General features: G+C 48.0%; 1 protein-coding gene across 4 annotated transcripts in view; it reads right to left on the minus strand.

The window, feature by feature from the left end:
• Window positions 1-526: 526 nt before the first annotated feature.
• The window catches only part of OVOL2 (ovo like zinc finger 2), a 28,768-nt gene continuing 15,950 nt past the window's right edge, over window positions 527-13,344 (minus strand). For 3 of the 4 annotated variants that reach the window (XM_010811242.4, XM_015474033.3, XM_025000698.2), the window contains one exon: window positions 539-1,220. In XM_010811242.4, the coding sequence (XP_010809544.1) occupies window positions 907-1,220 (314 nt within the window). In that variant the 3' untranslated portion in view covers window positions 539-906. Of the gene's footprint in view, window positions 1,221-13,344 lie in introns of all 4 variants that reach the window. The other variant, NM_001206007.1, reaches the window with a different exon arrangement.

Consider the following 13,344-nt stretch of genomic DNA (forward strand, 5'->3'; position numbering starts at 1 on the left):
TGAGGATGTGCAGGTGGCTGAAGGTCACTGCGCTCAACACTCACAGGGCGTGAGGGAGATACTGATGCTACCATTGTCCGCCCCCCACCCCACCATCACTCAAGGGCGCTAAGTATGCTCCGGGGCTCCTCATGCTCCAGCCTGGCCCCCAGTGCTAGACTCAAGGAGGGTGGACAATGGCCTTCAGCCCTCAGGCCTGGCCCCGGAGGCCAGAGCATCTCCACCGGAACACCCTGGCACCAAGAGTGTCTGTGAGCCCGTGCAAGCCGAGCCCAGCGCCTCTGCCCAGCTCACCAGGCATGTGTTTACCTTTACCCAGTGCTCAAGATTCGCTTCTTCAAACCCACCTACCAGTACAAAACATTGACCCCCAAACAACCTCAAGTCGAAGGTCCCACGATAAGCCCTGGACAGGGAGCACCAGGTCAGCACTCTCCTGTTGCATTCTGAGCCGGATAATTCCACAAGGATGTTCCCTTTATTAGAATAATTCCGGCCAACGCTTTCAGAATAACAGAATTCGTTTGCCTTGCTGGAGTAGCATTTCAAGTGGAAGTACTTTTATTTCAAGGCACCATATCAATCTCTCCAAGGGTGTCTCTCTCAGAACACCCCTACCTCCATGTGTGAAAATCCTAAAAACAAAATAAAAATGAAAACTAGACCCAGACGGTGATCACAGCTCTCCACAAGCTTCCATTACTGTGATAGCGTTCCTGAGGGCTCAGGTGACAGAGGCCTGATGCCACTGTTATCAATGACAGCGTTGGCATGGAGCCCCCAGTGAGGCCCCCAGGACAGAGAGATGAATGGACCACTTGGACTCTGGAATACCACATGGGGCAGGGGACCTCCAAGACCAGGAATCCGAGGACATGTGGCAGAGTTGGTGTCCACGGCCCTCTCCTACTTCTCCTCCTCCTCGCTCAGGTTGGCGTTTCCCTGGAGCGAGGACGTCATCTTGTTTTGCAAGAGAGCTGCCAGTTTCTTGGATGTCTTTTTGAGGAACGCGCTGCCCGGGTGGGCACCGTTCACGTGCAGGTACAGGTCCTCCTGGGTGGGGCCCGTGTAGCCGCAGTCCTCGCAGACATACAGCTTATCCCGGCGCTGCTTATAGGCGTACTGCTGCTGCACCCCGTGGATCTTCTTCAGGTGGGACTCCAAGGAGCAGCGCTGGGTGAAGGCTTTGTGGCAGACGTCACACTTATAGGGGCGAATGCCTGCAGGGGCGAGGGGCAGACACAGAACTGTGGGTCAAGGCCAAGCCAGAGCCTCCCACCTATGAGGCCATTAAAAGTCATCCCATACAACCCAATGGCAAAAAAACCCCCAAATGATTCAAAAAACATGCAAAGGAACTGAATAGGCATTTTTCCAAAGAAGACATACGAAGGGCTGAGAGACACAAGGGAAGATGCCCAGCACCACCAATCATCAGAAAAGTGCAAATTGCCACCACACAGGTTAGGAGAGCCAACTCATTGGAAAAGACCCTGATGCTGGGAAAGATTGAAGGCAAAAGGAGAAGTGGGTAGCAGAGGATTAGATGGTTAGATAGCATCACCAACTCAAAGGATATGAGTTTGAACTAACTCTAGGAGATAGTGGAGGACAGATGAGGCTGGCATGCTGCAGTCCTTGGGGTCACAAAGAGTCAGACATGACCTAGCAATTGAACAAGGTAGGAGAAATCACCTCACACCTGTCAGAATGTCTATTATCAACAAGACAAGAGGTAACAAATGCTGGAGAAGGTGTGGAGAAAAGGGCACCCTCATGCACTGTTGGTGGGAATGTAGATTGGTGCAGCCACTGTGGAGAACAAGGTGGAGGTTCCTTGAAAACTTAAAGACAGACCTTCCGTATGATCCAGGAATCCCACTATCCGTATTTATCCAAAGAAAATGAAAACAGGATCTCAGGAAGCTATCTCCACACCCGTGTTCACTGTAGCTTTATTCACAACAGCCAAGACGTGGAAACAACCTAAGTGCCCCTCAACAAATGAATGGATAAAGGAGATGTGGCACATATCTGCAATGGAGTATCATTCAGCCAGGACAAAGGAGGAGATCCTGCCATTTGCAACAATGTGGATGCACCTTGAGGACCTTATGTTCAGTGAGACGAGCCAAACAGAGGAAGACAAATAGTGTGTGGTGTCACTCAGATGCAGTAAAGTCCAACTCCTCCGAGAAACAAGAGAAACATACTTGTCAGGGGCTCCCGGGTTGGGGAAATAGGGAGAAAAAAAGGATCACCATAACCAAGGATGAAGAATATGAGGAAAATGGTTAAGGCAGGAGACAAAATTATCCACAGAGCAAACATAATAAAAACAGATGCAAACAGCAAAACTCTACCACCTGGCTTTAAGAGGAGGTGCTCTAATCTTCTCACTTGCCTGCCTTAATGTTTGGGTTTCAGAGTGGGCAGAGTAAATCATGCTTTTATTTTAGTTTGGGTTTTCCTGGAAAAGGAGGTATTTGGAAGGTGCCTCCAGGAAGGGAGACCCCAGGAACAGTGTGAGGTGACTCCCCACCTTCAGGGGAGGGAGAAGATGACAAGGTTGGGGGCGGGGAGTCATCCAGTCAGTGGGCAACCAGGGTTCAACTGGTCAAGCAAGGTACGGGACAGAGAAGCACACACACCTCCGAGTCACCCTGCCCCTCGGGAGCTGGGGTCTTTGTCCCTCTGCTCAGGCAGTACCCTGGAGAGCGCCCTTGGTGGGTGGGGCTCTTTCTCCCCAGCAGGTCCCACCTGCCTGGAGGTGGGGGTGGGAGGCCTCCAGCAAGAACGCCCGCAGTGGTCAGCTTCGATGTGGACAGATGTGCTCAGAAGTGACAAGGGACAGGGGCAGGGGCAGGGCACTGATGGCATTAGCTACAGTCAGGAAAGCATCTCCAACCTAGATCTCATGCTGACTTTAAATCTGGTCTACTATCAGTGGGGCCTGCCTCCTGGCTGGAGAAGCCACAGGTACCATACAGAGCAAGAAGCTCAGCAATCAAATGACAGTCACCCCCACACCCCCATGGGTACCCCACTGGGTGAGATGGAGCTTCTAGAAGTCCAGAGAGGTCCATGGAGCAGAGAGGAGGCTGCAAGTAGTTAGACCATCTCAGGGCCTGGTGGCCAGGAGGACCATTTCCCACAGGAATCCCCAGAGCTTTAGGCTCAAAATTTAAGAGTATGCAAAACCATCAATCAAGATAGGTATTTTCAAGGACTTCCTGGTAGGTACAGTGGTTAGGACTCACACTTCCACCACAGGGGACATGGGTTTGATCTCAGGTAGGGGAACTAGGATCCTGCATGCTCCATGGTGCAGCCAAAAGAAGAAAAAATTGTTTGAGTTGCTTAAAAAATAGTAAAAATTAAAATTCACAGTCTAAAATGCTTATTTGACTTATACAACAATGAAATTTATTACGATTTTACTATCCTAGCTTTAATGGAAGCAAACTATTAAAAGATATCTTCAAAATCTACTTTTTTTGCTTAACAATATTCCTAGGGTACCAGTCAGAATGGCAATCATTAAAAAGTCAACAAATAAATGCTACAGAGGGTGTGGAGAAAGGGGAACCCTTCTACACTAATGGTGGGAATGTAAATTGGTGCCACTATGGAGAACAGTATGGAGGTTCCTCAAAAAACTAAAATAGAGTTACCATATGACCCAGCAATCCCACCCCCGGGCATATATTCAGACAAAACTATAATTCAGAAAAAGGCAGGCACCCCAATGTTCACAGCAGCACTATTTACAATAGTCAAGATACGGAAGCAACCTAAATATCCATCAACACATGAATGGCTAAAGATGTGGTGCATATATACAACGGAATACTACTCAGCTGTTAGAAAGAATGAAATAATGAATGTCATTTGCAGCAACATGGATGCAAGTAGAGATGTTCACAGTAAGTGAAATAAGTCAGACAAAGACAAATATCATATGATATCACTTATATGTGGAATCTAAAAAGAACATACAGTTAAAGTCCCTCAGTTGTATCTGACTCTGCAACCCCACGGACTGTAGCCCACTAGGCTCCTCTGTCCATGGATTCTCTAGGCAAGAATACTGGAGTAGGTTGCCATTTCCTTCTCCAGGGGATCTTCTCAACCCAGGGATCGAACCCAGGACCCCTGAATTGCAGGCTTACCATCTGAGCCACAAGGGAAGCCCCCAAAAAGAACATATATGTATAAATGAGTCACTTTGCTATACAACAGAAATTAATACAATGTTATACAACAACTATACTTCAATAAAAAATAAAAATAAGTAAATAGTCCTGGAGAGTTTACCATGGTAGTGTTTACAGCCTGATTTCATCCCTTTTTAGCAGCACCAGTGTTTTGTTGTTCAGCTGCACCCAAATCCCATCTTTTAAAGACTATAGAGATTAAGGAAGCACTGCTGCAGCCCACGCCCTCGCCTTGTACAACCTGGTACTAAGGTGTGGTCCACCCCACATCACATCACCTAAGAGCTAGTTGGAAGTGCAGAGCCTCGAGCCCCCACCCTAGACCTCCTAATTCAAGTGAAAGCAGTGGTTCTCAAATTTGAGTCCAAAACAGAATCACCTAAATAGAGGGCTTGTCAAAACACAGATTCCAGGCCCCCCACCCTCACTGGTGATCCTGGTTCTGGGGTAGGGCAAAGAACCTGTATTTTCTAGCTGGTTCCCAGGTGATGCTAAGGCTACTTATGCTGAGGTCTGAAGCAATGCCAGCTGAAGCCATAGGACAGCACTTGGGGTGTCTGAGGCAGACATGCACCCCAGTCTTTTCCTCAAGGTTACAAGTCCCCAGTGCCTTACTGGTGCTTCCTGGAGAGCTATATCTGTTTATGAAGTTACACAGATGATAAAGGAAGTCAAAATGGAAAAAAAAAAAAAAACTTCCCACCCTCATTCAACCACCTGAACAAACTGAATGGCTTCCACTATTCTTCCACATCCAGAAGCCTCCATCATTGCCTCTACACTCAGTGTGAAAAAAACCCCATCAGCTCAGTGTTGTGGTGGGGTGTTCCTCCAGCCCACCCAAGCAGAAGGCAGGCCTGTATTATATTCTGCTGGTTCCAGAAAAACTGCCAAAAGAAACTTCATTATAATGCTCAGCACTTGGCACATAATAGGTGCTCAGTAAACCATTTTTGAATGAATGAACCCTCCTGGCCCAGGAAAAGAAAGGAAGATCCCCTGGCGGAGGAAATGGCAACCCACTCCTGTATTCTTGCCTGGAGAATCCCATGGACAGCGGAGCCTGGCGGGCTACAGTATGGGGCCGCTAAGAGTCAGACACAACTGAGCAACACTGTCCCTGTCAAATCACTTTCCAGTGAATGAATGAATGAACCCTACTGGCGCAGGAAAAGAGAGGTCAGTCACATCTTGGGGGCTAGTTTTCTACAAACGTGAGGGCTATGATGAGACCTGTCCCAAAGGAATACACCACGTAGGTTGCATGTTTGGGCCACAAGGGGCTTTGTGTTACCCAGGCCTCTGGGCCCACATGGCAGCTGGCTTCTACCACCTCTGGCCAATCAAGAATCACCCTGATTTCAAACCCGAAGCTCATCAAGACAAATTCACCCAGAGACCAGCTGCTCCTTTCAGGAGGGATCGGAAACAGCCCGCGACTATTTTAAAACATCCAAAGTCAGCCGGTGGGGAAACCAGCACACTTCCACCAGCTTTAACCTGGAGCAATGACTCCTGGATTCTGGAAGTGGGTGCTTTTCCCACCCTACTCCTGGAGGTCCCCACCCCATGGTGGCCTGAGAAGGGGGGTAGATGGGGCTGCACTGCTTGTCCCGAGCCCTTCCCCTCAGACAAGTCTACATGCAGAGTCACATCTCCTTCCTCTCTTCATCCAGCTGCTCAGCTGAATTGTACGGGCACCGCACACAGCACAGACTGGATGGAAAGGGCGAGAGGGTATTGGAACCCTGCATCGTGCGGACAACAGAGGCGGGGAGGGGGAGACAGAAGGCCCCCACACCTTGTTACTGCAGTTAATTCTGACTTCTGCAAACCTGCTCCCCCCACCCCATCACCACATTCACCCCTCACTCCCTGGAGCAAGCAGACCTTGTCACACAGCAGCTGCCTCTTGGTGACTCTGGGCTTGGGAACAAGTTCCTGCCTCCTGGAGTCTTCCTTTCCCCTACAGACTCAGAGATCGGCAAAGAAGATGGCCAGAAAGGAGCCCAGGTGAGGGAGACCAGTGCCAAGGTCTCCCTGTCTTGGACATGAGTGCTCTTGAACAATGGCTAATCGTGTCTGTGCTGGGAGTGGGGTTCCAGAACTGAGAGACACCATCCCTGACACCTAGACAGTAACAGAGTCCAAGGCCACTGGAATTACCCATCGGCCACTCATCAACCCAGTCCATGCCTCAGTTTCCTCACCTGTAAAATGGGGACAATAATTAATACCCCCTTGTAAGGCTGCTCTGAGGAGTAACTGAGATCTTATGAGCCAGGATCCAGCACACAGTAAATACTCAAGGGGATGCAGTCTCAAGTGCCTACAATCCAGGTCAAAAGAATACAAAGGCACTCTTTAGAATTTCTTGTTGTTTAGTTGCTAAGTTGTGTCTTTTTTGGGACCCCATGGACTGTAGCCTGCCAGGCTCCTCTGTCCATGGGATTTTCCAAGCAAGAATACTGGAGTGGGTTGCAATTTCCTACTCACAAAAGAGTCAGACACGACTTAGTGATAAAACAACAACAATATTTAAAGAGGACTTCTTTAATGTGTTACATTTCTTAATGTAGACATATATTTTTAATGTACACCTAAGTAATATTTAAGGAGCCAAAGCAATGATTCAATCACAGTATCATTTGTCAATGACAAAAATAAAAGCATGTTAGTGACTGGAAAAAAAAAAAACGCATTTGTTAAAAAGCATTATGGAACAGACATGTGATGAAATTTTTTAAAAAACATTAAAATAATTATAAAAAAATCAAAAAATTTAAAAAAGGATAACATTTTAAAATGTGGTCCCTAGAGACTTCACTGGTAGTCCAGTGGTTAGGACTCCATGTTTCCACGGCATGGGGCCTGGGTTCGATCCCTAGCTGGGGAACAAAGATCCTGTATGCCACGTGGCACGGCAATATATATAAAATAATAATAAAATGTGGTCCCTAGGCAGCTGGTGGAGAGAGGCAGGAACAGACTTCCTTCCCTAGCCACTTTCAGTGCGGTGCTGTGGGCCTGTATCACCTAGTCCAGAAAATACTGTGTGTGGGTTATGACAAAGGGTTCCTTCTTTTCAAATGTTCTATTTCTACTGCCAAATCAACCTTCATCTCACATATCCCCAAAGAAAAGTCTTTGTTACTGGCAATATCTGTTTTGTTCTGCTTGCTGTATCTGAGTCTTCTTTACTGAACTGTATTCAAAAGTGGGCTTCCTTGAAAAGCTCTCTTCAGGCCTCCTCGTGGGAATGGGCATTTAGGGCGACATCCGCGAGAGGCAATGTGACCATGCCCATAAACATCGGAAGTGGTCTACCCTTCAGCCAGCTTCAGGGACATTATCTACAGGAAGACTAACACAAGGAGGCAAAGGATATATAAGATTTGTGATTGTGTTCTCTAAAATTAGAAGAGAAGGTGAGAAACGAAAGAAATAGGGAAGGGAGGAAAGGAAAAAAAAACCTGAAAATTAAAGACAGTGTTACATTTGGAGCAAGAAAAAGAAAGACAATGCCTCCATATTTGAAATTACATCATCATCTCACAATGAGAAACGCTCTGACACCCATTCAACAGAGACACCTCCACCTGTGCAGGCAGGAAACAGTCTCCCAGATAGACAGTACACGAAAAAGCAGTGTGTACTAAAAATTTCTGGGGAAATAAATTAAATGGTAGTTTGCTTTCAGGAGGGGCTTCCCTCGTGGCTCAAGATGGTCAGGAGTCTGCCTGCAGTGAGGGAGACCTGGGTTCGATCCCTGGGTTGGGAAGATCCCCTGGAGGAGGAAATGGCAACCCACTCCAGTATTCTTGCCTGGAGAATCCCATGGACAGAGGAGTGCGGCTGACTACGCTCCATGGGCTTGGACATGACTGAGCGACTTCTTTGCTTTCAAGAGTGGAAATAGGGCTTGGTATGGAGAAGAAGCTTCTTTTTTTTTTTCTTTCTTTCATTCTTTCCTTTTTATATTATTTTTTGTAGCTAAAAAGTAAGTCAAAATCAAAGAAGGGAAAGCTTGTTGAGTGAAGGAGTCTGTGTTCTTCTCAGCTCCCCAGGCTGGGAGGGGTGGAGGTAACTCTATTCTTCCCCCACACACCCCACTCAAGCCTCTGCCAGCCTGTGTTTCTCCCAATCCAATCTCTCCACTCCTTCCTTTAGCCTCCAAACAAACGACACCATCGTTTCCTCCTCTTCAATCAAGACGGGATTTGCTGGCTTTTCTTTCTTAATGTGGCCCAGATGGAAGATAAGGCCAGAGGGCCCCTTGGGGGCTGGGGTGGGGGTGGGGGCAGGGCAGACACAACTGCTCTGGTCAACAGCCCCCTCATTCCCTTAAGTGACCTCCAACCTGAATTCCTCAGTCTCCCCCCATGGAACTCAGAAGCTTCCACAGGAATGACAAAGACTTCGAACTGACTCTTTTATTCTAGCCAGAGTTGTAAAGGTATAACCAACATGGTTACGCATTCTGGAGCCTCCCACAAACTGAGCGGGTGACCCCAGACATGTGTGCCCCTTTCAGCTGGTTACAGCAGCTATGCTTTCTCCTTTATAGCTTCTATGTCGACTGGAGTCTTTCACACAGTAAGTAGTCACTTTTACAAATGAGGAAAACAAAATGCTTTCAATTAAAGCCATATTTGTCTGATGAGCCTGGCACACCTGGTCAAAGTGACGAACAACACCCAGACCACACCCCTGACACCTCCGCAGACGTGACTCAGCATTTCCTCTCGCCCCCAGGTGCCAGCGGTGCTCAGGGTCCCCAGGCATCGAGGGCAGAGACGGTGAGTACCAAGTCCGGCCCATGCTGGTTGCTACATTCTACTCTAAATGACAGATCTCCCCCCACCAAAAACCCAAACCATCTCCTTCCATGGATGGCCAGCTGGTTCAACCTAAAAGATTCAAACAAAGCCAAAAGAATATTCTCTAAAAACAGACCCATGACATTTTTCATGGGCTGTGAACTGAATATACATTCCTTTCTTGAAAGCTCTCCCCCACTCTCCCCCCCTCTGTCCTCTGTCTCATTTTAGCCTGATGCTGGCTTCAGTGACCCTGTCAACTCCTCTCAAACAGAGCAAACCCCTCTATTCTGTGTGCAGTGAGTGCTCTTGGTTCCCTGACTGGACCCCCTTGAGTGGGCCCCCACTTGCCTGGGGCAGGATAGGCCTGTAGAGCCAGTCCCACCCAAGACCCAGGTGGGATCAGGCTAAGGCCACATTCCTGCTACACTGTGCGGCTCCCCACTGCCTTGCAGGCTTCTCCCAAGAGCCCACCCTTCAATATATCGGTTTATAAGAATCACCATCTCAGGGACTTCTCTGGTGGTCCAGTGGCTGAGACTATGTGCTCCCAATGCTGGGGGCCCGGGTTCAATACTTGATCAGAGAACTAAAGATCCTGCATGCCACAACTAAGACGAGGCACAGCCAAATAACTAAAAATAAAAGTAATTATTTAAAAAAAAAAAAGAAAAAGAATCACCATCTCAGAAACTGCTTGTAGGGAACCCAACCTAAAACCATCTGGATTGAAAATAGCCACTCATTTGCCAATATATTTTCACAAGATGGTAACAGAGCTTCTTCTTTCTATTCCAGTTTCTTTCAACCTGGAGTCAGATGTCACGTGGCTACCCGCTCCCCGCCCGCCGCCAACCCTCCACCTCACTTGTACACCCCCTATCTACTCTTTCCTTGGTGAAGCCATATCCAAAAGAGAAGTCTAATCTTTTCTTTCATCTACTTGGATATTAAGGTCAGACATTTCCAGGCTCCAGTTTCCCTGGGTCTTTTCCAAGATGTTTCCTCCTGTTCTGAGTCTTTCCTTAGACACCCTGTTCTCTCCAGGGCTGCAGAGGGAAGAAGGAGATGAGGGGGGAGGGGATTCATCCTGCTCTTTGGGCCCCACCCAGCTCTGTCCACCTCTCAACACTGTCCCTTCAATTCTCAAAACAAGGGTCCAGAGATCTTAGGCAAGTTTTTACATTAATCATGGACTGGCCCAACTGGACTAGGAGCAACCGTAACCTTCACTGAACTAGCTACTGTACTTGGGAAAACAGGGTCCACATTTTTGCTTCTGGTCCAAATTCAACATTTACCTGTCACTGTCCAGAGCAAAAATCCAGCATCTGCGTCTCAACCAAAGACAAAGCCAAGTTCACAGAATTCTGCTGAGCTCTTTGGAGCTAGTGAGGTGGTTCACATGAGCTACAAGGTCAGAGGACCCCCAAGTCTTTGCTCTTTTTACCGATTATCCCTTTGGCGTAGAGCTCAGAGTTTACAGGGCAGGCCTCTCGAGCCAGGAGGCCAGGTCTGTCCCTCCAGCTCCTGCTCAGCAGCATCACTGCAGCTGGTGACCTTTTGTTGATCTGCCAGCAGCTAATTTGTCAACAAGCCCGTGACTCCTCTCTCTGGTTCATCATTACCTGGAGGCAAGTCTCCATCAGAAAATAAATCAGAGCAGGGAAAACAGGTTCCAGACATTTCCTTAATACTCTTTGTTAAAGTATTAAGGAATATGTTAAAGCACCATAAAGAATCTACCTGCAGTGCAGGAGATGTGTGTTCGATCCCTGGGTCGGGAAGATCTGGAGGCAGAAATAGCAACCCACTCCAGTATTCTTACCTGGGAAATCCCACGGACAGAGAAGCCTGGTGGGCTACAGTCTATGGGGTCGAAAAGAGTTGGACACGGCTGAGCATCAGAAGACCAGAGGTCTAGAACTGGCTCTGGGCCCCTTAAGAAGCTTAAGGAGGAGTCACTTTAAGAGTTAAAATTATGATTAAAAAAATTAAAATCATTATCTATAGATTCAATGATCTAAGAACTGTCCAATAGAGACTCAAATGCAAATCACTTGGACTTTCCCAGAAGTCCTGTGGTTATGATTCTGTTCTTCCACTGCAGGGGGTGAGGGTTCAACCCCTGGTCAGGGAACTAAGATCCCACATGCTGCATGGTACAGAAAAAAAAAAAAATTCAAGTCACTTTGTAGTTTTATAGTTCACGATTTTTTTTGGTGGGAGGGCTGTACCGCCTAGCTTGCGGGATCCCAGGGATTTTCGGCCTCTCCTTTAGCAGTCACTAGAGGTCTATAAAAATCTTGCTCCTCTTTCAGGACTCAACCAAGAGGACACCTCCTCCGAGAAGCCTCCCTGATGCCACTTTCTCTTCTGTCTGGCACACCCGCTGGCTTTCTTGGGGAGTCCAGGGTTTGGGTTCTTTCTCTCTATGTGGGCTGAGGTCTCTGGAAGCACAGAGGTAAGTCTTCAGGCCTCAGGAAAACTCTGCCAACTATTTCAACATTTACCACCTCTAATAGCTCATATTTACTAAATGCTTACAGAGTGCAAAGCACTTTATACACCATTACTGCCCTGAAATCTCACAGCCATCACTTAGGTGATATGTATTAAAACCCCATGCGTACTTTAGAGATGGACAAACTAAAGCAAAAAAAAAAGTAATTTGGACAAGCCTGCACAGACAGCTAGCTCAGATCTGGATTTCTTAACCACTATGTGACTGATTCAACTTGCAAACTCTTCCCTGAGAGTGGTCAGTCCCTCATATTTCCACTAACGGAGAATTAACTCAGTCACAGATGAGGCAGCTCCATGTTTACTCCAACTGACCATACCAGCAGCCCACAATGCTCCCGAGCCCCCTTCACTTTGTCTAAAAGGCCAGGATCCAGGATCAGGGAGTGGCCAGAGAACCCACCAGGCAAGGAGCTGCAGAAGAAATAGGCCATGCCCTCAACGACATGCTCAGAAAAAGATGCAAAGCTGAGGAACTCTCCCGGACAGCCAACGACAAATGATTGGGCAACCAGTCCCCAGTTTCTTAACCTCTTGGGGTAGTTGCGTGTTAGACCAGCTTTGTAGCCACTTGTTGGGCCCACTGATAGCTGGGGCTGCCCCATCAACCACAGAATCCCTCCAACTTTCATAGGACCACCTACCACCTACAGGACCCTTCACCCTATTTAGGACCCTCCACAATTACACAGGACTCCCACCACCTATAGGACCCTTCACCCTATTTAGGACCCTCCACAATTACCCTCGGAGAAGGCAATAGCACCCTACTCCAGTACTCTTGCCTGGAAAATCCCATGGGCAGAGGACCCTGATGGGCCGCAGTCCATGGGGTGGCTGAGAGTCAGACACGACTGAGCGACTTCACTTTCACTTCTCACTTTTATGCACTGGAGAAAGAAATGGTAACCCACTCCAGTGTTCTTGCCTGGAGAATCCCAGGGACGGGGGAGCGTGGTGGGCTGCCGTCTATGGGGTCGCACAGAGTCGGACACGACTGAAGCGACTTAGCAGCAGCAGCAGCAACAATTACCCTACCACCGGCCACTCCCTAAGTATTCTTCCTGCCTCAACCCAAGGTGTCAGCCTGGCCACACAGAGGTCAAACTTTTACAGGTTCTCTCGTGTTCAGGACTGAAATGAAAGTATTAAAGCCAAACCCCAGAGAGCATCCTCTATTGATTCCACTTTCATCACATTCAAAGCCAGACAACAGTCAGTGATGCTGCCAGAAGTCAGGCTAACAGTGCCTCTCGGAGGTAAGGTGACAGTGACCAGAGGGGGTGCAGGGCAGGGCAGTGACTTACAGGGTCTGTCAATACTCCAGCTGGTTAGATGGGTGTGTTCACTCTGTAGAAACTCCTACATTCTCAAACTGTGCTCTTATGACATGGGTGCTTTTCTGGATGCATTGTTACTTTTAAATGAAATTTTAAATGAAAATTTCACTTTAGCAAAGTTTTTTTAAAGGAAAAAAGAAAAACCTTTTAGCATGCCAGACCACTCTTTGGGGTGAAGGACACCCTTCTGAGCCAGGAAGGGGCTCATGGCAAGCACCCTAAGAACAAAATGTGTGACGGAGTCTATAAAGGAAATCTCAATAGCAAGGGTCCGAGAAGGGCCCTGTGTGGGGCTTGGGGAGCTTCGAGCCCCACTGAGAGAGAGGAGTGGACATTTTCCCACCCCCAAAATGCCGGAGGGGGGAACCCTGAACCCTGAAAGGGCCTGAGGGATCAGCAGGACTATAACAAATTCTAGGGACTGTAGGGAGAGAGAGAGGGACC

Source organism: Bos taurus, chromosome 13 (genome assembly GCF_002263795.3).
Source record: "Bos taurus isolate L1 Dominette 01449 registration number 42190680 breed Hereford chromosome 13, ARS-UCD2.0, whole genome shotgun sequence".
Taxonomy (NCBI): domain Eukaryota; kingdom Metazoa; phylum Chordata; class Mammalia; order Artiodactyla; family Bovidae; genus Bos; species Bos taurus.